The sequence below is a fragment of the Chiloscyllium plagiosum genome, unplaced genomic scaffold (genome assembly GCF_037043375.1).
Source record: "Chiloscyllium plagiosum isolate Xiang-an unplaced genomic scaffold, Cpla_swu_hap1 HiC_scaffold_50, whole genome shotgun sequence".
In the NCBI taxonomy this organism is placed as follows: domain Eukaryota; kingdom Metazoa; phylum Chordata; class Chondrichthyes; order Orectolobiformes; family Hemiscylliidae; genus Chiloscyllium; species Chiloscyllium plagiosum.
Genome location: NW_028270188.1, coordinates 45,344,140 through 45,367,882, shown reverse-complemented (window position 1 = coordinate 45,367,882; position 23,743 = coordinate 45,344,140). Strand labels below are relative to the sequence as shown.

At 42.7% G+C, this 23,743-nt stretch overlaps 1 protein-coding gene across 3 annotated transcripts in view; it reads left to right on the top strand.

Annotated features, from left to right (window-relative positions):
- Positions 1-23,743, top strand: part of LOC122544738 (SMAD family member 4) — a 169,307-nt gene that overhangs the window by 129,086 nt on the left and 16,478 nt on the right. For all 3 annotated transcript variants that reach the window (XM_043684044.2, XM_043684045.2, XM_087985048.1), the window contains 3 exons: positions 1,171-1,251; positions 9,441-9,494; positions 19,628-19,811. In XM_043684044.2, the coding sequence (XP_043539979.2) occupies positions 1,171-1,251; positions 9,441-9,494; positions 19,628-19,811 (319 nt within the window). The remainder of the gene's footprint in view (positions 1-1,170; positions 1,252-9,440; positions 9,495-19,627; positions 19,812-23,743) is intronic.

Below are 23,743 nucleotides of genomic sequence, written 5' to 3'. Positions count from 1 at the left end.
CCTACCCTCACTACTTTGCAGCACCGGGAGTAATCCAGGTATTACTACCCTCGAGGACTTTTTATTAATTCCTGCCTAACTTTCTGTATTCTCCCTTCAGAATCTCATCCTTTTCCCTTCCTATGTGGTTAGTTCCAATATGTACAATGACTTCCTGCTGGTCTCTCTCCCCTTTGATAATATTCTGCACCCTCTCTGAGATATCATTGATCTTGGCACCAGGGAGGCAACACATCATTCTGACTGTTTGCTGCTGGCTACAGAAACATCTGTCAGTGCCTCTGACTAGAGAGTTCCCTATCACAATCAATCACTTGGAACCCTCATTACATTAGAGCCTGTCTCGATACCAGAAACTTGACTGTTTGTGCTACACTCCACTGAGAGTCCATAGTTGGGCCGAAAGTTCTGTTTCATGGTATGTAACTCTATCACTTTATCAGGCAGCTGATCTTTCAGCGGGCTGATGGTCCTATTTCAGATTTTCAACATCAATGGCATTTTCTTTTGGCTTACTATTATTTACAAGACTATCTTTGATTCCAAGCCATTTCACCTAGATATTTGCCTCTGCAGAATTAACTTTGCTCTCACTTGTTACTAGCTCATTTGTCTGCGCTGACATATGATATTGTTGGGTTGCCTAAATAAACTAACATGGTCACTCCTTTAATGTCAGCCTTGCGTCAGTAGCCTAGAGGTGAATTAATTTGTTTTCCTTTTCGGCAGGGAGGTTTTAGGGGGCTCTTGTGGCACAGTGGTAGTCACCCTCCTTCTGGGCCAGGAAGCTCAGGTTCAAGTCATACTTGCTCTGAACAGAATATTGGAAAATACTGAGGCAGAGAGGTTTAATCTGTGATGGCACACCTCGAGGGTCGGTGGAACTCTGTCCCAGAGATAGGTAGATTGCCACTACACCACAGTTACTATTATTACATACTTGAGAGAAATTCAGAAAATCATTGCTCTTGTATGCTTATTTCTTAATGCCAATCTTGCAAATCAAGCTGAAGGTGGGCATTTTACCTGTAGGAAGACAGGGAATATTGAGAAACTAACTTTTAACTCCATCTGAACTATTTGGCCATAAATTTTCAACTTTAATATACTTTAATATTGTTTTGCAAAGCCTTTAATGCACACACTGAACATAGTTGTGTGATCTCTCAGGTCAGCCATCACAATCAACTGTGATACCCTTCCTCTTGCGTCACACTGCCTCAGCCTCTCAACCACGCACGCCACACAATGGTGAGTAAACCTTATCCTGTCATTTGTGAAATCCTGGAAGTGTACTTGCAGAAATGTTGTCATCTTTAGTTGACTTTTTTCCTGCTTTTTAGGCAAAATTGACAGGTTTGCAATAAAATGGGCACCATCTTGTATTTGAAATTGACTTTCTTTTTACTATTAATATAAGAAAGGTTTTGTTAACATCTCATGGGATACATTGCATACATTGCATTTCTGATAGCTGAATGCAATCTCAGTACTCACTGGAATTAGCCCAGATTGTGTGCTCAACTCTCTGGGGTGGGTGCGAAGCCACAGCCTTTCTGATTTGGTATGAGAATCACCAGTGCAGATCATGGCTAGCATCAACAATTAGTATTAGTCTGTAAGGAGAGGAATAGTAGGTGAATGACACTGGATGACAGGTGGAATTGGATGGCCTGAAATGTCTGCAGAATGAGAGTTTCGCCAAGGATCCATTGCAATTGTCAAGTCTGGCAGTGAAGGTATGGATGAGGGTTTTAGCAGCAGATGCAGTCAAGTTAGAAGTCAGTTATCATTATCAAAACAGCTGCCCTGCAGGTTCCACCATATCCTTTTTGACTTGTAAGCTTACATTTTCCCCTCCTGAACTGTCCCCTCCTTGTTTAGTTAAAGCTCTTTTTACAGTCTAGTTATTTGATTTAGCACCATTCCTCCCCTGGCTGGAGTGGACTGCGAAAGAAAAAGATGGTTGAGGAACTATAGAAAACTTTTAAGAAAATTGTTTGTGCCTCACTCAGTAACAACACATTTCAGTAAGGAAGAATAATTCTAGGAAGGGTATAAACCAACCACAGATACCCAAGGATGTTAAAGATAATAAATTTGTGGAAAAAAAACAGACAAAAGACTTTTTTCCCTGGAGTTTCAGAAGCTGAGAGGTAACCTTCTAGAGTTATATGAAATCATAAGGGGCATGGATAGGGTGAATAGTGATGGTCTTTTTCCCAGGGTGGAGGAATCCAAAACTAGTGGGCATAGGTTTTAAAATGAGAGGGTTAAGTTTTAAAATGGACCTGACGGGCAACTTTTTCCACTTAGAGGGTGGTTTGTATCTGGAACAAGCTGCCAGAAGAGGTGGTGGAGGCAGGTACTATTACACCATTCCAAAGGCATTTGGACATAAATAGGAAGGGTTTAGAGGGATATGGGCCACATGCTGGCAAATGGGACTAGATCAATTTAGGCTATCTGGTTTGCATAAATGAGTTGAACCAAAGGGTTTGTTTCCGTGCTGTATAACTCTGACTCAGACAGGAAGATTGGCAACATTTTATAAACCAACAAAAAATGACCCAACCAAAATAAAGGAAGAGCGAAACTATGACAGTAAAATAGCATGTAATATAACAATGGAAAGTAAAAGTTTTGTTAACCGTATAAAAAGGAGGGGCCGAAGTCAGTATAAGCCTCTCAGTTCTAATCTCCAGCATCTGCAGTCCTCACTTTCACCCTTAGAGAATGAGCCTGGGGAAATAATAATTGGGAATGGGGAAATGGCAAAGGAATTGAATGAATACTTTGCAACAGTTATTAGGTGGAGGACATTAATAGCATTCGTAAAATGCAAAATAATCAAAGGGGATGTGGGGTTTGCGAATAAATACACTATCACTAAAGAGAATGTACTAAGGAAATGAATGGGGCTAAAGTTGCTGAGTACCCTAAAACTTGTGTTGCATCCTAAGATTTTAAAGGAAATAATGACAGAGATATTGGACGCACTGGTAACAACCTTCCAAGAGTCCTTAGATTCTGAAAGTGTCCCAGAGGATTGGAAAATTGCCAATGTCTCAGTTATTCAAAATGAGAGGGAGGTGAGAAACTGGTAACCATAGGCCAATTAAGTTAAAATCTGTCGTTGTTAAAGTCTATTATAAAAATGTAATAACAGAGCATTTAGAATTGCTTAATGAATCAAAGTAGAGTCACCATGACTTCATAAAAGGAAAAGCATGGCTGACAAATCTTAGAATTCTTTGTGGAGGTGACAGGTGGGATAGATAAAAGGGTATTGCTAGATTATTGATCCAGGAATTCAGCTATATTCTGAGGACACGTGTTTGAATCCCACTGGCAGATTGAATTTGAGTTCACTAAAAACATATCTGGAATTAAGCATCTTCTGATGACCATGAAATCATTGCTGATTGTCAGAAAAACCCACCTGGCTCACTAATGTCCATCAGGGAAAGGAGTATGCTATCCTTACCTGGTATGGCCTACATGTGATTTCAGACTCTCAGCAATGTAGTAGACTCTCAACTGTCCTCTGAAATGACCGAGCAAGCCACATATTTCAAAGTAGGCTAGGAATGACCAATAAATGCTAGCCAGCTAAAGATGCCCATGTCCCATGAGTGAATTGGAGAAAAAAGAACCAGTAGATATATCTGAATTTCCAAAAGATATGAGAAGGTATCATGCATTAGGCACTTAATAACATAAGAGTTAAGTATAATGGCATTATATTGGCAAGGATGGATGAGTGACTAAAATAGAAAACGCAATTGCAGTAAAGATGTGGGAGCACATTTTCAGGATGACAACCTATACCTTGTGGAGTGCCACAGAGATCGCTACTGGGGCCACAATTATTTGCAATGTATTTTAATGCCTTAATAGAATCATAGTATCCCTACAGCGCAGAAAGAGGCCATTTGGCCCATTGAGTCTGCAACTATTCTCCTATCACCTGGACAGAGACCCCACCCTATTCCCTTAACTCCACATTTCCTATGGCTAACCCACCTAGCCTGCACACACCAGTATACTACAGACAATTGAGCATGACTAATCAACCTAATCTAAATATCTTGGGACCGTGGGAAGATGCCGGAGCACGCAGAGGAAACCCACGGATGTGGAGAGAACGTGCACATGCTACACAGACAGTCACCTAAGGCTGGGATTGAATCTGGGTTCCTAGTGCTGTGAGACAGTAGTACTATTCATCGTGTCAACCTAAGATGCCAACTTCGATGAGGGAAGTCAATGTACTGTAGTTTTATGGATAACACAAAAATAGGTGGGAAGGCAAGTAGTGAGGGTGACGTGCAGAATCCGGAGATGAATATAGACAGGTTAAATAAGTGGGAAAAACTTAGCAGATAGAATATAATGTGGGGTTACATACTTTGGCAGGAAAAATAAAAGAGCTGAATATATTTTAAATGGAGAAAGACTGTATGAATATCCTCAATGACCCAGCCAATTCAACTATTTTAGTTCATAATGTCACAGGTTCACTACCCTCTGAAGAACTTTGTCCTCATTTCAGTCCTATCTGACCTATCCCATATCTTGAAACTGCATCCCTGCTTCTAAACTCCCCAACCCACGAAAACATACTCCCGACATCTAGTCTGTCCAGCCTTGTTAGAATCCTTTACATTTCAAATCTCCCCTCATCCTTCTAAGCTGTAGTGAATACAGGGTGAGTCCAACTGATTTCTCTACATATGACTATCCTGCCAGCCCTCGTATCAGCCTAGTGAACCTCCACTGCACTCCCTCGATCCTTTCTTCAGTGGGGAGATCAAAACTGTAAGACATCCCTCCTCCTGGACTCAAATCCTGTTCCAGTCAAGACCAATATACCAATTGCTTGCTGCACCTACATGTCTGCTTTAATTGACCGGTGTACAAGGGCACCCAAATCCCTTTGTGCATCCACAGTTCCCAATAAATCACCATTTAAATAATACTTTACCTTTGTGTTTTTCACACCGGTGTGCATCTTCACATTTAGCCACACTGTACTGCATCTACCATGTGCTTGCCCACCACTAATTTGTTTAAATCATTTTGAAGCCTCTTTGCATCCTCCTTATAACCCACTTTTCTGTCCAGTTTTGAGTCATCAGCAAACTTGGAAATATTTCATTTAGTTCCCTCTTCCAGAATATTCATACATGTACCTCATTAGTGACTTACTCCCACTAGGGCAACACCTAGTGACCTCAACCTATATAAAGTAATTAGAACATAGAACAATACAGCGCAGAACAGGCCCATCGGCCCTCGTTGTCGAGCTGGCCTGTGAATTATTCTCAGCTCATTCCCCTACACTATCCCTTCATCATCCATTTGCTTATCCAAGGATTGTTTAAATCGCCCTAATGTGACTGAGTTGACTACATTGGCAGTTAGGGCATTCCACGCCCTTATCACTCTCTGAGTAAAGAACCTGCCTCTGACATCTGTCTTAAATCTATCACCCCTCAATTTGTAGTTATGCCCCCCTCGTACACGCTGACATCATCATCCTTGGAAAAAGACTTTCATTGTCTACCTTATCTAATCCACTGATCATCTTGTATGTTTCTATCAAATCCCCTCTTAGCCTCCTTCTTTCCAATGAGAACAGACCCAAGCCTCTCAGCCTTTCCTCATAAGACCTTCCCTCCAGACCAGGCAACATCTTGTAAATCTCCTTTGCACCTTTCCCAATGCTTCCACATCCTTCCCGAAATATGGCGACCAGAACTATACGCAATATTCCAAGTGTGGCCGCACTAGCGTTTTGTACAGTTGCAGCATGATATTGCGGCTCTGAAACTCAATCTCTCTCCCAATGAAACCTAACACACTGTGTGCCTTTTAACAGTACTATCAACCTGGGCGGCAACTTTCAGGGGTCTATGTACATGGACTCCAAGATGCCTCTGCACATCTACACTACCAAGAATCTTTCCATTGACCCAGTACTCTGCTTTCCTGTTATTCTTCCCAAAGTGTATCACCTCACATTTAGCTGCATTGAACTTCATTTGCCACCTCTCAGCCCAATTCTGCAGTTATCCAAGTCTCCCTGCAACCTGTAACATTCTTCCAAACTGCCCTCTACTTCACCGACTTTAGTGTCATCTGCAAATTTACTAATCCATCCACCTATGCCTGCGTCTAAGTCATTTATTAAAATGACAAACAGCAGTGGTCCCAAAACAGATCCTTGTGACACACCACTAGTAACCAGACTCCAGGCTGAACATTTTCCATCAACCACCATTCGCTGCCTTCTTTCAGAAAGCCAGTTTCTAATCTAAACTGCTAAATCAACCTCCATTCCATGCCTCTGCATTTTCTCCAACAGCCTACCATGTGGAACCTTATCAAAGGGTTTACTGAAGTCCATGTATTCCATGTCAACTGCCCTATTTTCATCAACACGCTTGGTCACCTTCTCAAAAAACTCAGAGGTTTGTGAAACACGACCAGCCCTTGACGAAACCATGTTGACTAGCTGAAATCAAATTGTTGCTTGCTAGATGATTATAAGGCCACAACATTTGCAATCCTCCAGTCCTCTGGTACTAAACTTGTAGACAATGACGACTGAAATATCAAAGCCAAAGGCTCTGCTATCTCCTCTCTAGCTTCCCAGAGAATCCTCGGATAAATCCCATCCGGCCCAAGGCACTTGTCTACTTTCGCTCCTTCTAGAATTGATAACACCTGTTCATAACTAACCTCGATCTTTTCCAGTCTAATATTTTGTACCTCATTCTTCTCCTCTACAATATTCTCCTTTTCCTGAGCGAACACTGATGAGAAATGTTCGTTTAGCACCTCTCCGATCTCCACAGGGTCCACACTCAACTTCCCACTTCTGTCTTTGACTGGCCCTATTCCTACCCTAGTCATCCTTTTATTCGTCGCATACTTATAGAAAGCTTTAGGGTTCTCCTTATTCTATTTGCTAAAGACTGCTCGTGTCCTCTCTTTGCTCCTATTAACTCTCTCTTTAAATCCTTCCTAGCTGATCTGTAACTCTCCATAGCCTCATCTGAACCATCTTGCCTTATCAATACATAAGCCTCCTCCTTCTGCTTAACAAGAGATGCAACTTCTGTAGTAAACCACGGTTCCCTTACCTTATCACTTCCTCCCTGCCTCACAAAGATATACCTATGCAATATCTGTTCCTTAAACGAGCTCCACATTTCCGTTGTCTGCATCCCCTGCATTTTGTTACCCCATTCTATCCATCCTAATTCTTGCCTAATCGCATTATAATTGCCCTTGCCCCATCAATAACTCTTGACCTGTGGCATGTACCTATTCCTTTTCATCGCTAAACTAAACGTAATTGAATTATGGTCACTATCTCTGAAGTGTTCGCCTACAACTAAATCAAACACCTGGCCTGGTTCATTGCCAAGCACCAGATCCAGTGTGGCCTCCCTGCTTGTCGGCCCTTCGATGTACTGTGTCAGGAAACCCTCCTGTACACATTGGACAAAAACTGATCCATCTAACGTTATAGCATTTCCAGTCAATGTTGGGGAAGTTAAAGTCCCCCATAATTACCATACTGTTCCTTTCACTCCTACCCAGAATAATTTTGCCAATCCTATCCTCCACCTCCCTGGAACTCTGCGGAGGCCTATAAAAAACTTTAAGCAGTGTGACCTCTTCTCTCCTGTTTCTAACCTCAGTAGACGAGTCCTCGTCAAAAGTTCTTTCAGCCAGCGTTATACTATCCTTGACCAACAAGGCCACACCTCCTCCTCCTCCTTTACCACCTTGCCTGTTCGTAATGAAAGATCTAAACCCTGGAACCTGCAACATCCATTCCTCACCCAGCTCTATCCATGTCTCCAAAATGGCCACAACATCGAAGTCCCATTTATGTATCCATGCTGCAAGCTCATCTACCTTATTTTGGATAACTCTAGCATTGAAGTAGACACACTTCAAACCACTTCGCTGTCTGCCAGCACCTTCCTGTGACCCTGAAATCCTGTTACTGTAGTACCTACTCTCATCCTCCTGTGCACTGCAACGACACCGCAGGTTCCCATCCCCCTGCTGAACTAGTTTAAAACCACCTAAATAGCACCACCAAATTTCCCACCCAGGATATTAGTACCCCTCTGGTTCAAGTGAAGACCTTCCTGTTTGTAGAGGTCCCACCTTCCCTAAAATGACCCTTAATTATCCAAGTACCTGAAGCCCTCCCTCCTGCATCATCCTTGCAACCATGTGTTCAGCTGACTTATATAGCTGGATGGAAATAAAAAGAAGTCCCTCCTTTTCCAGAAATCTCTGCTCTCTGATTTCAAATATACAAGTTCAAATCAGTGATTCACCACTCCCAGCAGGCCCCTGGTCCAAGCTCCCGCCCTTCGAGTTGCTGCTGCCGCTGAAAAACAGAAATGGAGGACTCCCACACTCGAGGTAAGTTTTTAAAATTCAAATCAGTGACTCACTGCTCCCAGCAGACCCCTGGTCCATGCTCCCGCCCTTCGAGTTGCTGCTGCCACTGAAAAACAGAATTATGCAGGTTTGAAGGAGGCTGGGAAAATAGACCGAGGGGATGATTAGTTCATCTAGCAGGTATTTAAGCAGATGTTTTGTAATGCTCAGCAAAAAATTATTCTGGTCAAAAAGAAGGACTCTGTGAGAAGATTGAACAACAACTGGTTAGTCAAGGAGAGTATTCAGTCACTAAGGCGCACAAAGCAGCAGAAACTATAGTGGGAGGCCACAAGCTTGGGAATTTTTTAGTAACTGATAGCAGATGACAATAAAAGCTAATAAAGACCTGGACTTGCATTTGTTTTTTAACTTTATTTTGATATATCCCTGGAAGGATATACCACAAACAGGTCTGAAGTTGCTGGCTCCCTGCTGAGTGGGTGAGTAAGTGAGCAGGGGCAGTTTTCAACTTCTTATGATCTCCACCCTCTTAGTCTTTCTGTTTTGAATTTCTAAAACTTCCCTGATTTTGTCCTGGTTGACATTCCATGGGTCCACACAGTTGCTGAATTTACATCCACAGTCATCTTTTGGCTGGAGTAGCAGTTTTTAGGAAACGCACATTGAAGTTAAGAGTTCAATAAATACTTTAGGGTTGTGATCATTGTCATGATGAGAAGAAGCTTTGATTTTCATGGTGTTACACCATAAAGAATTTCCAGATCAAAGCGTAAATAACACAGGGACTTTGGATAATCTTCTTTTGTTGTCATTAACTTAACTCCTGATTAAAAATGAATTTAAGAATGACTATTTGAATTTATATGAATGACAAACTGAAAAATATTTCAAGTTCAAAATCAACTCTTTGCTATAACTTCTGAGGATACCTGTTAAAATTTGGAGCGCCCAGTGATTTTCAAATCATTGCACTTTATAACAATGGTTATTTGTCACTCTAGGCTCTTCACATCACAATGGAGCATCCTATCAACAGCTGATCTCCAACCATCCAGGTAATTTAGCTTTTCCAAGTGTACATTGAATGAACAACGCACACTGTTCACTTGGACTGACATGTCGATGCCATTGTTTATACTTGGCATGAATCTCCAGCTCTTTTCCCATAAATATATCCTTCTGTTCCTTTCTTTCTCTCTTTTTTATATTTATGTAACTTCCCATTAAATCGATCTATTATTTATTCCATATTTTCACTAATATCTTTCCATTTGACCAAAACTGGATACGTACATCAATTGTGGTCTGACCAAGCTCCATGACAGTTGAAGTAAGACCTAACTACTCTTGTACTTAAATCCTCTTGCAATAAAGACTGTCATTATAGGTTGCTGCACCTGCATGTTATCTCTCTGACTTATCTACAAGGACTCGTAGATCCCTTTTATATGTACAGTTTCCTACCCTTTACCATTTAAGAAATGTTCCATACATCATCTGCTCCTACCAAAACTGATACGTCATATTTTCCACATTATATTCAGTCTGCCATGTTTGTATCCAGTCCAAATCCTCCTGAAGGTCTTTTCATCTTCCCCATGACATAAATTCCTGCTCAGCTTTGTGTCACCTGAAAATTTGGAGATATTATATTTGTCCCTAAAGTATTGATGAATATTGTGAATAGCTGGGGCCAAAGCACTGATCCTTGTCATACCCCACCAGTCACAGCCTGCCAACACAAATTTGATAACATTTATTCCCTAGTCTGTTTACTGTATGTCAGCCAATCATTAATGCCTGCCACCTATGACCTCTATTAATCCATTACCACTTATCCCATTTGCTTTAATTAGCCACCCAGCCTTCCATGGGAATAGAGTCATGGAGTTAGTCATAGAATTTTTAAGCATTCATCTATACGGTTCCCGTTTTCCAGCACTTGATCTGTCACCTTCAATGTCATGATGCTTCAAGTGCTTATCTAAATACCTGTGTCTACCATCTTTTTTAGCAATGAGTTCAAAATATTCACCATCCTCTGTGTGAAAGGTTTTCCTCAAATCCTCTTCTAACATCTTGTTCCTTAGCCAGAGGCACAGTTTTAAGCTATTGACCCTTCTACTATGTGGAAAAACAGTTTCTCTCTGTCTGTGCCCCTCAAAAGCTTTGAATCTGATCAAAAACCTTTTGAACATCTAAGCACATTTCATCCTTCAATCCTCTTTATCAAGTTTTTTTGTAACGTCCTCAAAAGACTGCAACAAGTTCATCAAACACAATTTCCAATTGCAAACCATACTGATTATGCCTAACCAGATCATTTTTCTCCAAGTGTCTATTTATCCCATCCTTTATAATAGATTTTAGTGTTCCCCTGATTACTGGGCCGAGGAATAAAGAACAAAGAAAATTACAGCACAGGAACAGAGCCTTCGGCCCTCCAAGCCTGTGCCTATCCAGATCCTCTATCTAAACCTGTTGCCTATTTTCTAAGGATCTGTATCCCTCTGCTCCCTACCCATTTATATATCTGTTGAGATACATCTTAAATGTCACTATCATGCCTGCTTCTACCATTTCCATTGGCAACACATTCCAGGCACCCACCATCCTCTGCGTAAAGAGCTTTCCACATATATTTCCCTTAAACTCTTCTGCTCTCACTTGAACTAGTGCCCCCTAGTAATTGAGTTCCCCAGTCTGGGGAAAAAACTTCTTACTATCCACCCTGTCTATAGCTCTCATAATTTTGTACACCCCAGTCAGGACTCCCGCAACCTCCGTCTTTCTAATGAAAATAATCCTAATCTACTCGACCTCTCTTCATAGATGGCACCCTCCAGACCAGGCAACATCCTGGTGAACCACCTCTACACCCTCTCCGAAGCATCCACATCCTTTGGTGATGTGGTGAACAGAACTGTACACAGAATTCCAAATGTGGCCGAGCCAAAGTCCTATACAGCTGTAACACGGTCTCCATTTTGAGAAACTCCCTACCACTACTACTCTGTCTCCTGTTGCCCAGCCGGTTCTCTATCCATCTAGCTAGTACACCGTGGACCCCATGCGACTTCACTTTCTCCATCAGCCTATCATGAAAAACTAATCAACATCTTACTGAAGTCCATGTATATGACATCTACAGCCCTTAGCTTATCAATCAACTTGTCACTTCCTCAAAGAATTCTATTAAGTTGGTAAGAAATGACCTTCCCTGCACAAAACCATGCTGCCTGTCACTTTTTCTTCCAAATTTAAATAGATCCTATCCCTCAGTGTCTTCTCCAGCAGCTTCCCTGCCAGTGGTATCAGACTAACTGCTCTATAGTTGCCTAGATTATTCCTGTTTAAAAATCACACAACAGCAGGTTATAGTCCAACAGGTTTAATTGGAAGCACACTTGCTTTCGGAGCGACGCTCCTTCATCAGGTGATAGTGGAGGGCTCAATCGTAACACAGAATTTATAGCAAAAATTTACAATGTGATGTAACTGAAATTATGCATTGAAAAATTGATCGTCTGTTAAGCCTTTTATCTGTTAGAATACAGTGATAGTTCACTTCTTTCATGTGTAAATCACAAAACTTTTTTTTAAAAAGTTGCATTTCGGGTTAGCTGTTAGCAATGGTGATAGCTAGGCAATATGTTGAAGGTGTTAGCCCCCTGTGTTCTCTGTCTATGCCATGATGCTTAATATTGATGCTAATCTAAAAAGTGAGATAACGGAGTTTTACGTAAATTCATGCAGTTTTTGAGCTCAGAGTTCTGCATGAATGCATGCAGTTTTTGAGCAAAGTACAATGTAACCCTGCAAGTACAAATTCACCCCACAAAATATATGTGTGCATGTGGGTCTTTGTCTGTGTGTGTGTGTGTGTGTGTGTGTGTCTCTGTCTGTCTGTCTGGGTTGGGGGTTGTGAGTGTGAGAAAGTGTATGTGTGTGTGCAGTGAGTGCAGAGTGTCTTAAGTCTGTGATGGGGTGCATGTGTGAGTGTGGGAGTGTGTGTGTCTGAAAGGTTGTGTGTGGGTGTCTGTGTGTATGTGTGTATAGGAGTGCCTGTGTGTGCGTGAGAGTGTGTGTGTGTGTAGGAGTATCTGTGTGTGTGTGTATAGTGCAATAGTAGTCACCTGTAATGTGACATGAACCCAAGGTCCCGGTTGAGGCCCTCCCTATGGGTACTGAACTTAGCTATCAGCCTCTGCTCGGCCACTTTTCTCTGCTACCTGTCCCGATGTCCATCTTGTGGTCACCCGAAGGTACAAGGCTGAATGTTTTGGACCACTGAAGTGTTCCCCAGCTGGGAGGGAACCCTCCTGTCTGTTGATTGTTGTGCAGTGCCCATTCATCCGTTGTCGTAGCCTTTGCTTGGTTTCCCCAATGTACCATGCCTTCGGGCATCCTTTAGGATAAAGTGAGGACTGCAGATGCTGGAGATCAGAGCTGAAAATGTGTTGCTGAAAAGCGCAGAAGGTCAGGCAGCATCCAAGGAGCAGGAGAATCGACGTTTCGGGCATGAGCCTGAAGAAGGGTTCATGCCCGAAATGTCGATTCTCCTGCTCCTTGGATGCTGCCTGACCTGCTGCGCTTTTCCAGCAACACATTTTCAGCTCCGGGCATCCTTGCCTGCAACGTATAAGACAGACAACGTTGACTGAGTCACATGAGTACCTGCCACGTACAAGGTGGGAGGTGTCCCCACGTGTAATGGTAGTATCTATGTCCACAATCTGACACGTCTTGCAACGTCTACCGTGACAGGATTGTATGGAGTTGTCCTGGGAGCTGGGCAGCTTGCTACAAACAACGATCTGTTTGAGGTTTGGCGGTTGTTTAAAGGCAAGTAGTGGAGGTGTGGGGAAGGTCTTGGTGAGGTGCTCATCCTCATTGATAATGTGTTGCAGGTCATGAAGAACATGGCGTAATTTTTCAGCCCCTGGGAAGTACTGAACAATGAAGGGTACCTTGTCAGTTGCAGCACATGTCTGTCTCCTGAGGAGGTCATTACGGTTCCTTGCTGTGGCAAGTCTGAACTGGCGGTCGATGAGTTGAGCATCGTACCCCGTTCTTGTGAGGGCATCCTTGAGTATTTCTAGGTGTCTGTCACGTTCCTCCTCATCTGAGCAGATCCGGTGTATGCGTAGGGCTTGTCCATAGGGGCTGGCTGTTTTAATATGTTTTGGGTGAAAGCTGGAGAAGTGTAGCATTGTGAGGTTGTCTGTGGGTTTGCGGTAGAGTGTGGTGCTGAGGTGTCCATCCTTGATGGAGATGCATTTGTCCTAGAATGAGACAGATAGTCGAGAGTTGTCCATGGTGAGTTTGATGGTGGGATGAAACTTGTTGATGTCACTGTGTAGTTTTATCAGTGACTCCTCGCCATGGGTCCAGAGGAAGAAAATGTCGTCAATGTACCTGGTGTACAATGTTGGTTGGAGATCCTGCATAGAGAAGAAGTCTTGTTCGAACCTGTGCATAAAAATGTTGCCATATTGGGGTGCAAATTTGGTCCCCATGGCTGTTCCGTGTGTCTGGATGAAGAACTGGTTGTCAAAGGTGAAGACGTTGTGATCAAGGATAAAGCGGATGAGTTGTAGGATGGTGTTTGGCGATTGGCAGTTGTTGGTGTTGAGTACTGAGGCTCTTGCCCCGCGATGCCATCCTTGTGGGGGATGCTGGTGTAGAGTGCGGAAACGTCCATTGTGCTGAGGAATGTTCCAGATTCGACTGGTCCGTGAGTGCTAGTTTCTGTAAGAAATAGAACATAGAAGAATACAGCGCAGTACAGGCCCTTCGGCCCTCGATGTTGCGCCGATCCAAGCCCACCTAACCTACACTAGCCCACTATCCTCCATATGCCTATCCAATGCCCGCTTAAATGCCCATAATGAGGGAGAGTCCACCACTGCTACTGGCAGGGCATTCCATGAACTCACGACTCGCTGAGTAAAGAACCTACCCCTAACATCTGTCCTATACCTACCCCCCCTTAATGTCGCGACAGAAGCTGGAGATCCCCTGTACAATAGGTTTCAAGATGCCTTCCACATAGCCGGAGAGATTCTCACATAGGGTCCCATTGCCCGACACGATGGGACATCCCGGTGTGTTGGCTTTGTGTACCTTTGAAAGGCAGTTGAAGAGACACACACTCCCACACTCTCACATGCACGTGGGATGAGGGCGCGTAGGGAACTTTGAAGGACTGGATCCAAAGTTCTGATCAGTGTGTTTAATTCTCAGGTGTGTTCTTTGGTTGGATCAGCTGGTAGTTGCCTGTAGTGTTCCTGGTCGTTCAGTTGTCGGTACACTTCCTTGCAGTAATCTGTTCTATTCTGAATGACAGTGGTTCCTCCTTTATCTGCTGATTTGATGACAATGTTGTGATTGGTTTTAAGAGCCTGGATGTCATTGCGCTGTGAACGGGTGATGTTTTGCTCTACCTTGTGGGTACAGTTGATGAATCTGGCATTTATATATTTCCTGAGAGTTTGAGCATACATGTCAAGCCCAGGGCAGCGGCCCTCTGGTGGGGTCCATGTTGCCACCTTCGTTGGTTGCTCCTCTACAGATCCCTGTGATGACTGTTCCAGTTCATCAGTGGGCTCATTGGGATCACTGCTGGCACCTTGAAAGAATTCCCGGAGTCTCATTCGTCTGATGAACTCCTCCGTGTCTGCTGCCAGAACCAACGGGTCCATTTTGGTGGTGGGGCAGAAGTTGAGACGCCTACTCAGGACTTCAATCTCTTCCGGTTGAAGGATTATTCTTGCTACCCTTCATAAACAAGTGAACAACATTAGCAATTCTGCAGTCCTCTGGACCTCCCCCATGTCCAAGGATGCTGCAAAAATGTCTGTTAAGCCCCCAGTTATTTCCTATCTTGCTTCCCTCAGTAACCTGGGATAGATCCCATCCAGATCTGGGGATTTGTCCTCCTTAATGCCATTTAGAATACCCAACACTTCCTCCCTCCTTATACCAACTTGACCTAGAGTAATTGAGCATCTATCCCTAACCTCAACATCCATCCATTTTTTCTGACTCCACCCATATCTTTCCTCCTTTGTCCCTGAGTGGGCCAACCCTTTCCCTAGTTACCCTCTTGCTCCTTATATATGAAAAAAGGGCTTTGGAATTTTCCTTAACCCTGTTTGCTAAAGATATTTCATGACCCCTTTTAGCCTTCTTAATTCCTTATTTCAGAGTGGTCCTAGTTTCCCGATATTTTTCTAAAGCTTTGTCTGTTTTCGGTCTTCTAGACCTTATGTATGCTTCTTTTTTCCTCTTAGCTAATCTCTCAATTTCACCTGCCAACCATGGTTCCCTAATGTTGCCATTTCTATCCCTCATTTTCACAGGGACATGTTTGTCTTGCATTCTAATCAACCTCTCTTTAAAAGCCTCCCACATATCAAATGTGAATTTACCCTCAAACAGCTGCTCCAAAAATATAATCCCCAGCTCCTGCCAAATTTTCGTATAGTTGGCCTTCCCTCAGTTTAGCACTCTTCCTTTAGACCACTGTTGTCTTCGTCCATGAGTATTCTAAAACTTCGGAATTGTGATCACTATTCCCAAAGTAATCCCCTACTGAAACTTTAACCACCTGGCGAGGCTCATTCCCCAACACCAGGTCCAGTATGGCCACTTCCTGAGTTGGATTATTTATGTACTGCCCTAGAAAACCCTCCTAGATGCTCTTTACAAATTCTGCTCTACCGAGACCTCTAACACTAAGTGAATCCCAGTCAATGTTGGGAAAATTAAAGTCTCCCATCGCCATCACTCTGTTGCTCCTACATTTTTCCATAATCTGTCTCTATATTTGTACCACTATCTCACACTCACTGTAGGGAGGTCTCTAGTACAGCCCCAACATTGTTACTGCACCCTTCCTATTTCTGTGCCATGCCCATATTGCCTCACTGCTCGAGTCCTCCATAGTGCCCTCCTTCAGCACAGCTGCGATATCCAGTCTGACCAGAAATGCAGCTCCTCCACTCCTTTTACCTCCCTTTCTATCCCACCTAAAGCACCTGTACCCTGGGATATTTATTTGCCAATCATGCCCTTCCCTCAACCAAGTCTCAGTAATAGCAATAACATCATACTCCCAAGTACTAATCCAAGCCCTAGGTTTGATAAGGTTCCACATGGTAGGCTATTGTACAAAATACGCAGTTTCGGGATTGAAGGTGATTAATTGGATCAGAAATTGGCGAGCTGAAAGAAGACAGAGGGTGGTGGTTGATGGAAAATGTCCATCCTGGAGCTCAGTTACCAGTGGTGTGCTGCAAAGAGCTGTTTTGGGGCCACTGCTGTGTGTCATTTTTATAAATGATTTGTATGTGGGCGTAGAAGGATGGGTTAGTAAATTTGCGGATGACACTAAGGTAGCCAGAGTTGTAGATAGTGCTGAAGGATGTTGAGGGTTACAGAGGGACATAGATAAGATGCAGAGCTGAGCTAAGAAGTGGCAAATGGAATTTGATGCGGAAAAGTGTGAGGTAGTTCACTTCGGAAGAAGTAACAGGAATACAGAGTACTGGGCTAATGGTAAAATTCTTGGCAGTGCAGATGAACAGAGAGACCTGATTGTCCAGGTGCATAAATCCCTGAAAGTTGTCACCCAGGTTGATAGGGTTGTTAAGGAGGCATATGGTGTGTTGCCGTTTATTGGTAGGGGGCTTGAGTTTCAGAGCCACGAGGTCATGCTTCAGCTGTAGAAGACACTGGTTAAGGCCACACTTGGAGTATTGTGTACAGATCTGGTCACCGCATTATCGGAAGGTTGTGGAAACTTTGGAAAGAGTTCAGAGGAGATTTCCTAGGATGTTGCCTGGTATGGGAGGAATGTCTTACAAGGAAAGGCTAAGGGAAGTGAGGCTGTTTTTGTTGGAGAGAAGAAGGTTGAGAGGTGACTTAATCGAGACGCATAAGATAATCAGAGGGTTAGATAGGGTTATATGCATCACAGCAGCTGGCTTTTCACCCTCTCCCTTCAGAATGTCCTGCAGCCGATCTGAGACATTCCTGACCCATGCACGTGGGAGGCAACATACCATTTGGGAGTCTCACTTTCAATCACACAGCTGCCTATCTACTCCCCTTACAATTGAATCCCCTATGACTATAGCCCTTCCACTCTTTTTCCACCCTTCTGTACAGCAGAACCTGCCACGGTGCCATGAACCTGGCTACTGCTGCCTTCCCCTGGTGAGTCATCTCTCCCAACAGTATCCAAAACGGTATACCTGTTTTGGAGGGAGATAACCGCGGGTGATACCTGCACTGCCTTCCTGCTCTTTCTCTGCATTTTGGTCACCCATTTCCTTTCTCCCTCAACAATCCTGATCTGCGGTGTGACCAATTCGCTAAGCGTGTTATCCGCGACCACCTCAGCATCATGGATGCTCAAAAGTGAGTCCATCCGCAGCTCCAGTGCCATCATGCGGTCTAACAAGAGCTGCAACTGGCCACACTTCCTGCACGAGAAGGAGTCAGGGACAATCAGCTGCATCCCTGAACTCCCATATTGAACACGAGGAGCATTACATGGTCTGGAATCTCCTGCCATTTTTACTCTTAAGCTTAACTTAGTCCAACTATAGTATCAAATAATGGATAAATGAAATGAAAAAAGGAAGAAAAGTGGCGGATGGAGTTTAATTTAGATAAATGTGCAATATTGCAGACCAGGGCAGGAGTTGTCTCATTAGGGCCCTGGGGAGTGTTGCTGAACCAAGATCTAGGGGTGTTGGTGCATAGTTGTTTGAAAGTGGAGTCACAGGTAGACAGGGTTGTGAAGAAGGCATTTGGTACTTGCCTTCAGTGGTCAGTGTGCTGAGTATAGGAGTTGAGTCGTCATGTTGCAGTTGGACAGGATATTGGTAGTGCCATGTTTGGAATATTGCGTACAATTCTAGTTGTCCTGCTCTGGAAAGAATATTGTTAAATTTGAGATGGTGCAGAAAAGATTTACAAAGGTGTTACTGGGACTAAAAGGTTTGAGTTCTAGTGAGAGGCTGAATAAGCTGTGGCTTTTTACCCTGGAGTGTTGGAGGTTGAGGGGTGACCTAATTGAGGTTTTAAAAATCATGAGGGACATGGGTATGTTAAATAGCCAAGCTGTTTGCCTACGATGGGCAGCCCAAAACACGAGGGCGTAGCTTTATGGTGAGAGGGGAAGGATTTTAACATGCAACTGGAAGGGTAACTTTTTTATGTAGAGGGTGGTGTGTGTATGGAATGAGCTGCCAGAGGAGATGGTGGAGGCTGGTGCAATTACAATATGTAAAAGGAATCTGGTGGGTATATGAATAGGAAGGGTTTAAAGGAATATGGGCCAAATGCTGGCAAATGGGACAAGGAGCAGTTGAGATGTCTGGTAATGGACAAGTTGGACCGAAAGGTCTGTTTCTGTGCTGTATGAGCCAATAGTTCTCTGACTGTACTAATGTACTATGAACAGATCCATGCTTCCTGTTTCCGTCTTTCTGTCTTCTTTCGTTGTGTGGTGACATTTGCTAACTTCCAATCTGCAGGAATCATTGTAGTACCTATGGAATTTTGAATAGCCACTCTGACACACGGGGAGGTAGACTGTCAGGTCCTGGGGATTTATTAATATTCAGTGTTGTTAATTTCTTCAGTATAATCTTACTATTGCTAATTTCCTTCAACTCCTCATTCTCCCTACTCACACGGATCTCTAATTTTGGGAGATGTTTTGCACCTTCCTCAGCTATGGTAGAGTAGGCCAAATGGCCAACTTCTGCTCCTATATCTTATAGTCTAAAAATAGACACAAAGTAATCATTTAGTTTCTCTGCCATTTCTATATTATCAATTTTAAATTCTCCCTTCTCTACCTGTAATAGATCTGCATTGTCTTGGTCAGACATGTCCTTTTATACACCTATAGAAGCTTTTACAGTCCATTTATGTTCCTTGCCAGATTGTGTCCATATTCTATTCTTCTTTCCTTCTCAGTGTCTTGGTCCTCCTTTCCTGTATTCCAAAAACTTTCCAATCTTAGATTTTTTATTTTTACTGGCCCCTTTCATATATTCCTTAACTGTGCATGGTAATTGGTGTGCAGCAACTGTCAAATTGTCCTGATTGCTTTTTCCCTCTACCCATTGGTGTGCTTCCATCTTCTTTGCTCTGTCCCCTTCTATAGGTCCAGAGTTCTGGTGTTCAATCACATACTTTGAAATGGATGTGCAAGTGGGGGAGATGTTCAAAGTTCCCTCAAGCTGCCCAGTAGTGACAGTCGATGGCTATGTGGATCCTTCAGGAGGAGATCGCTTCTGCCTTGGCCAGCTTTCAAACGTACATCGTACTGATGCCAGCGAGAAGGCCAGGTTAGTGTACATGGTGATATTGTAGAAACTAGTGTAAGAGACTTTATTGCTGACTGGTGCTATTGCTGTCTCACAGCTGTGTATACTCACCTTCACCCTACAAACTAATGTACTTGCCTCAAGTGATGAGAAAGTCTCTTCCCAGCCCACTATATGTTTCTCTTTAGACTAGACTTCCAAAGCAATGTCACAACAGTTTTTTCCACCAATCCTTTTAAGTTCATTCCCAAGGAACTGCACCTCCATCATGTGATTGTGAGCCTCTGCCTATGGTGAATGTCCCTAAATCAGAAACCCTTAGAGACTTTTGCTGTAAATTTTTGTTTTATTGGGTGAATGTGCTACCAATTGTGGTGTCAATCCATACTGAGCAGGACATTCCAAGCTCAATCCACATGCCTTGCTGCCAGAGCTTGAGCATCCTTCATTCGAGGGGACGAGGTTCGGCAGAATCCTTGTTCATTGATGTGAAAAGTATACCTATGTGTGCTGAGGGCAGTATGGCATTCAACTATGATTTTTTGTTGTTGTTCTTTCTTGGGAGGAAAGGCCAGCATTTGTTGCCCATCCTAATTGGCCTTGAACTGAGTGGTTTGCTGGGCTGTTGCAGACAGCAGTGACAAGTCAACCACATTGCTGTAGGTCTGGAGTCACAGACCCAGACCAGATAAGGATAGCAGATTTCCTTCCCTAAAGGACATTAATGACCCAGATTGGTTTTGATAACAATCGATGATAGTTTCATGGTCGTCATTTTTGTTTTGCAATTTCAGATTTAATGATTTCTGATGTTAGCTGATGTTATTATCACACAAGTCAGATCTGCCTTGATAGGTCATTGTTTTTTTATTTAACATGGTGCTATCTGACTGAAACAGAAACTGTAGTGCTGCAGATTTGGTTTGAACAATAAATAGAAGTTTATTACGCAAAAGAAATGAGGATAAAAAATGAAAAACCAAGCTATTTATATCTAACACAACTTGAAAGATTTTGAAACCAAATAAACATACAACATTCCATCTATCGCAGCAGCAAACCTTTACTTGTAACACCAGAGAGAATTCCCTTCCCATCACATGGGAAGGTTTGACTTAATTCCTGTTTTCAATACCTGGTCTTGATTATTAACACAACTGAACTTAGACTTTTTCAAATTCAAAATACTCCGTCAGGGTTCAAACGAGCACTTCTGGTCTGGAACATTCAAACTAAGCCCTTAATCTCAAGTTATCTCTTTCTAGCTGTTCTGAGTTCTATCTCCTTGTTCTCAGAGAACTGTTCCGTATATCCAGTTTCAGGACGTCTGCAAACTGAAGCCTCAGGGTTTCTAAGCTATGTGTCTTTTTCTTACAACAAGCAATCTCTGATGCTTCTAAATGAAAACAAGGTGATATTCTTCAATGTTTACTTTGTCTGCTTGTAAAGCTCTCCCGGTGCAAGTAAATTCTCATTAGCATTCCAAAAACTCATGCACTCATACTGGTTTCATACTATATCTGACTCAGTGATATTGATCAGTTCATCATTAATCTTCCTTCGTTCTTCTGCAGACCATAGCATTAAGAACCAGACCTTATTCACCCCAACTAACTGCTACCCAGAGCCATAACCAGAGGCATTTAAACTCTTATTGGCTTATTAGGGCAAAAGTCATTCATGGCCAATCTTGGGTTGACCTTTACTCTTTCCTTTGTCTGCCCAGCTGTTTTTTTCTTACCTGTCTCCTACCCAACCCATCTTTTACTCCTTCCCCAATCCATCCAAAACACCACCACCACCACCACACCTCCCATCCCTTGTCTAGCATATGTGTAGCAACCTTTTCCTAGCTGTAATCAGTTCTGAAGAAGTCACTAGACCCAAAACAATAGCTCTGATTTCTCTCCACAGATGCTGCCAGACATGCTGAGTTTTTACAATGATTTTGTTTTCGATTTATAGCATTCACACTTTGTTTTTTTTTTGTTCATGGTCATTCTTGGATTGGCTAGGTACTCTGTAGCTAATTCCTATTCCTCTTTCACATTAATAGTCATCTGAGTGATATTTCTCTAGTGCCTCATTATTCATTCTTTAACAAGTCAATCATTTTATATGGTCATCCTTTTCATAACAGGTTCACTCTCTGAGGCTTCCATTGATCTTTGCCAAGAAAAGATGAACTGGTGAACAGTTAGGCCATTTGCTTGGAGTATGTAATATTGCTTTCTAGTAATTGACATTTGACCCAAGTGAGACATTTCAGAATTCTAGAAAATCTATCAATGTCGTTTAACTACAAGAGCCATGTGTGACTCCACCATATGTTACAAATATACCTATTACATATTTTTAAGTTACCATTTTCAAATATGGTTGTGTCTTTAAGTAAAAGCTATGTCCATTTCAAAAGCATTTTTATGAATCAACCTTAGTTTATATAAATCTGAGCCATAAAACAACAAGCAAATGTAAATTTTAGTTTTGACTTATGACATATGCTTTCATGCCAACAAAGGTCTTTTAGCAACTAACTACAATTAACAATATAATTTAATTCCTCACATTTAATAAAGTCAAAGCTACTAATTATTGAAAAATAATTCAATCCTGCAGAGAAAGTAAAAATTTCTGAAGCTGGTGGCACTGAAAGCTTTGCCTAAAACATTGTCCTTATATGTATTTCATCATCCATAGTTCTTTAGGATATGGGAAATGTTACTTCACTCTTCATGCAACTCTGAGCTACTCTCGTTTCTGTCAGAACTCTGAGTCAAATTTACAATTAAGCACTTTTTTGACATGTTGTGCTATGGACTGGCACATATGAAACTAGATTGAGAATGTTGAGGTAAATTTAACTTCTAATTCTCTGCTGGGTTGTAGGAAAAAGAGGAGAGTTACTTGTGAAAACACCACTTTTAACCTGAATTGTAGCACAGTTCTTAAGTGAATGAACTGCATATTAACTCTCTGCATCACCTGAATGTTCTCCTTAGAACATAGAACATAGAACAATACAGCACAGAACAGGCCCTTTGGCCCACGATGTTGTGCCGAACATTTGTCCTAGCTTAAGCGCCTATCCATGTACCTATCCAATTGTCGCTTAAAGGTCACCAATGATTCTGACTCTGCCACTCCCACAGGCAGCGCATTCCATGCCCCCACCACTCTCTGGGTAAAGAACCTACCCCTGACATCCCCCCTGCACCTTCCACCCTTCACCTTAAATTTATGTCCCCTTGTAACACTCTGTTGTACCCGGGGAAAAAGTCTTTGACTGTCTATCTATTTCCCTGATCATCTTATAAACCTCTATCAAGTCACCCCTCATCCTTCGCCGTTCCAACGAGAAAAGGCCTACCACTCTCAACCTATCCTCGTACGACCTATTCTCCATTCCAGGCAACATCCTGGTAAGTCTCCTCTGAACCCTCTCCAAAGCTTCCACATCTTTCCTAAAATGAAGCGACCAGAACTGCACACAATACTCCAAATGTGGCCTTACCAAGGTCCTATACAGCTACAACATCACCTCACAACTCTTGAATTCAATCCCTCTGCTAATGAACGCTAATACATCATAGGCCTTCTTACAAGCTCTATCCACCTGAGTGGCAGCTTTCAAAGATCTACGAACATAGACCCCAAGATCCCTCTGCTCCTCCACCTTACTAAGAACCCTACCGTTAACCCTGTATTCTGCATTCTTATTTGTCCTTCCAAAATGGACAACCTCACACTTGTCAGGGTTGAACTCCATCTGCCACTCCTCAGCCCAACTCTGCATCATATCTAAGTCCCTTTGCAGCCAACAACAGCCCTCCTCACTATCCACAACTCCACCAATCTTCAAATTTACTGACCCACCCTTCGACTCCCTCTTCCAAGTCATTAATAAAAATTGCAAACAGCAGAGGATCCAGAACTGATCACTGCGGAACTCC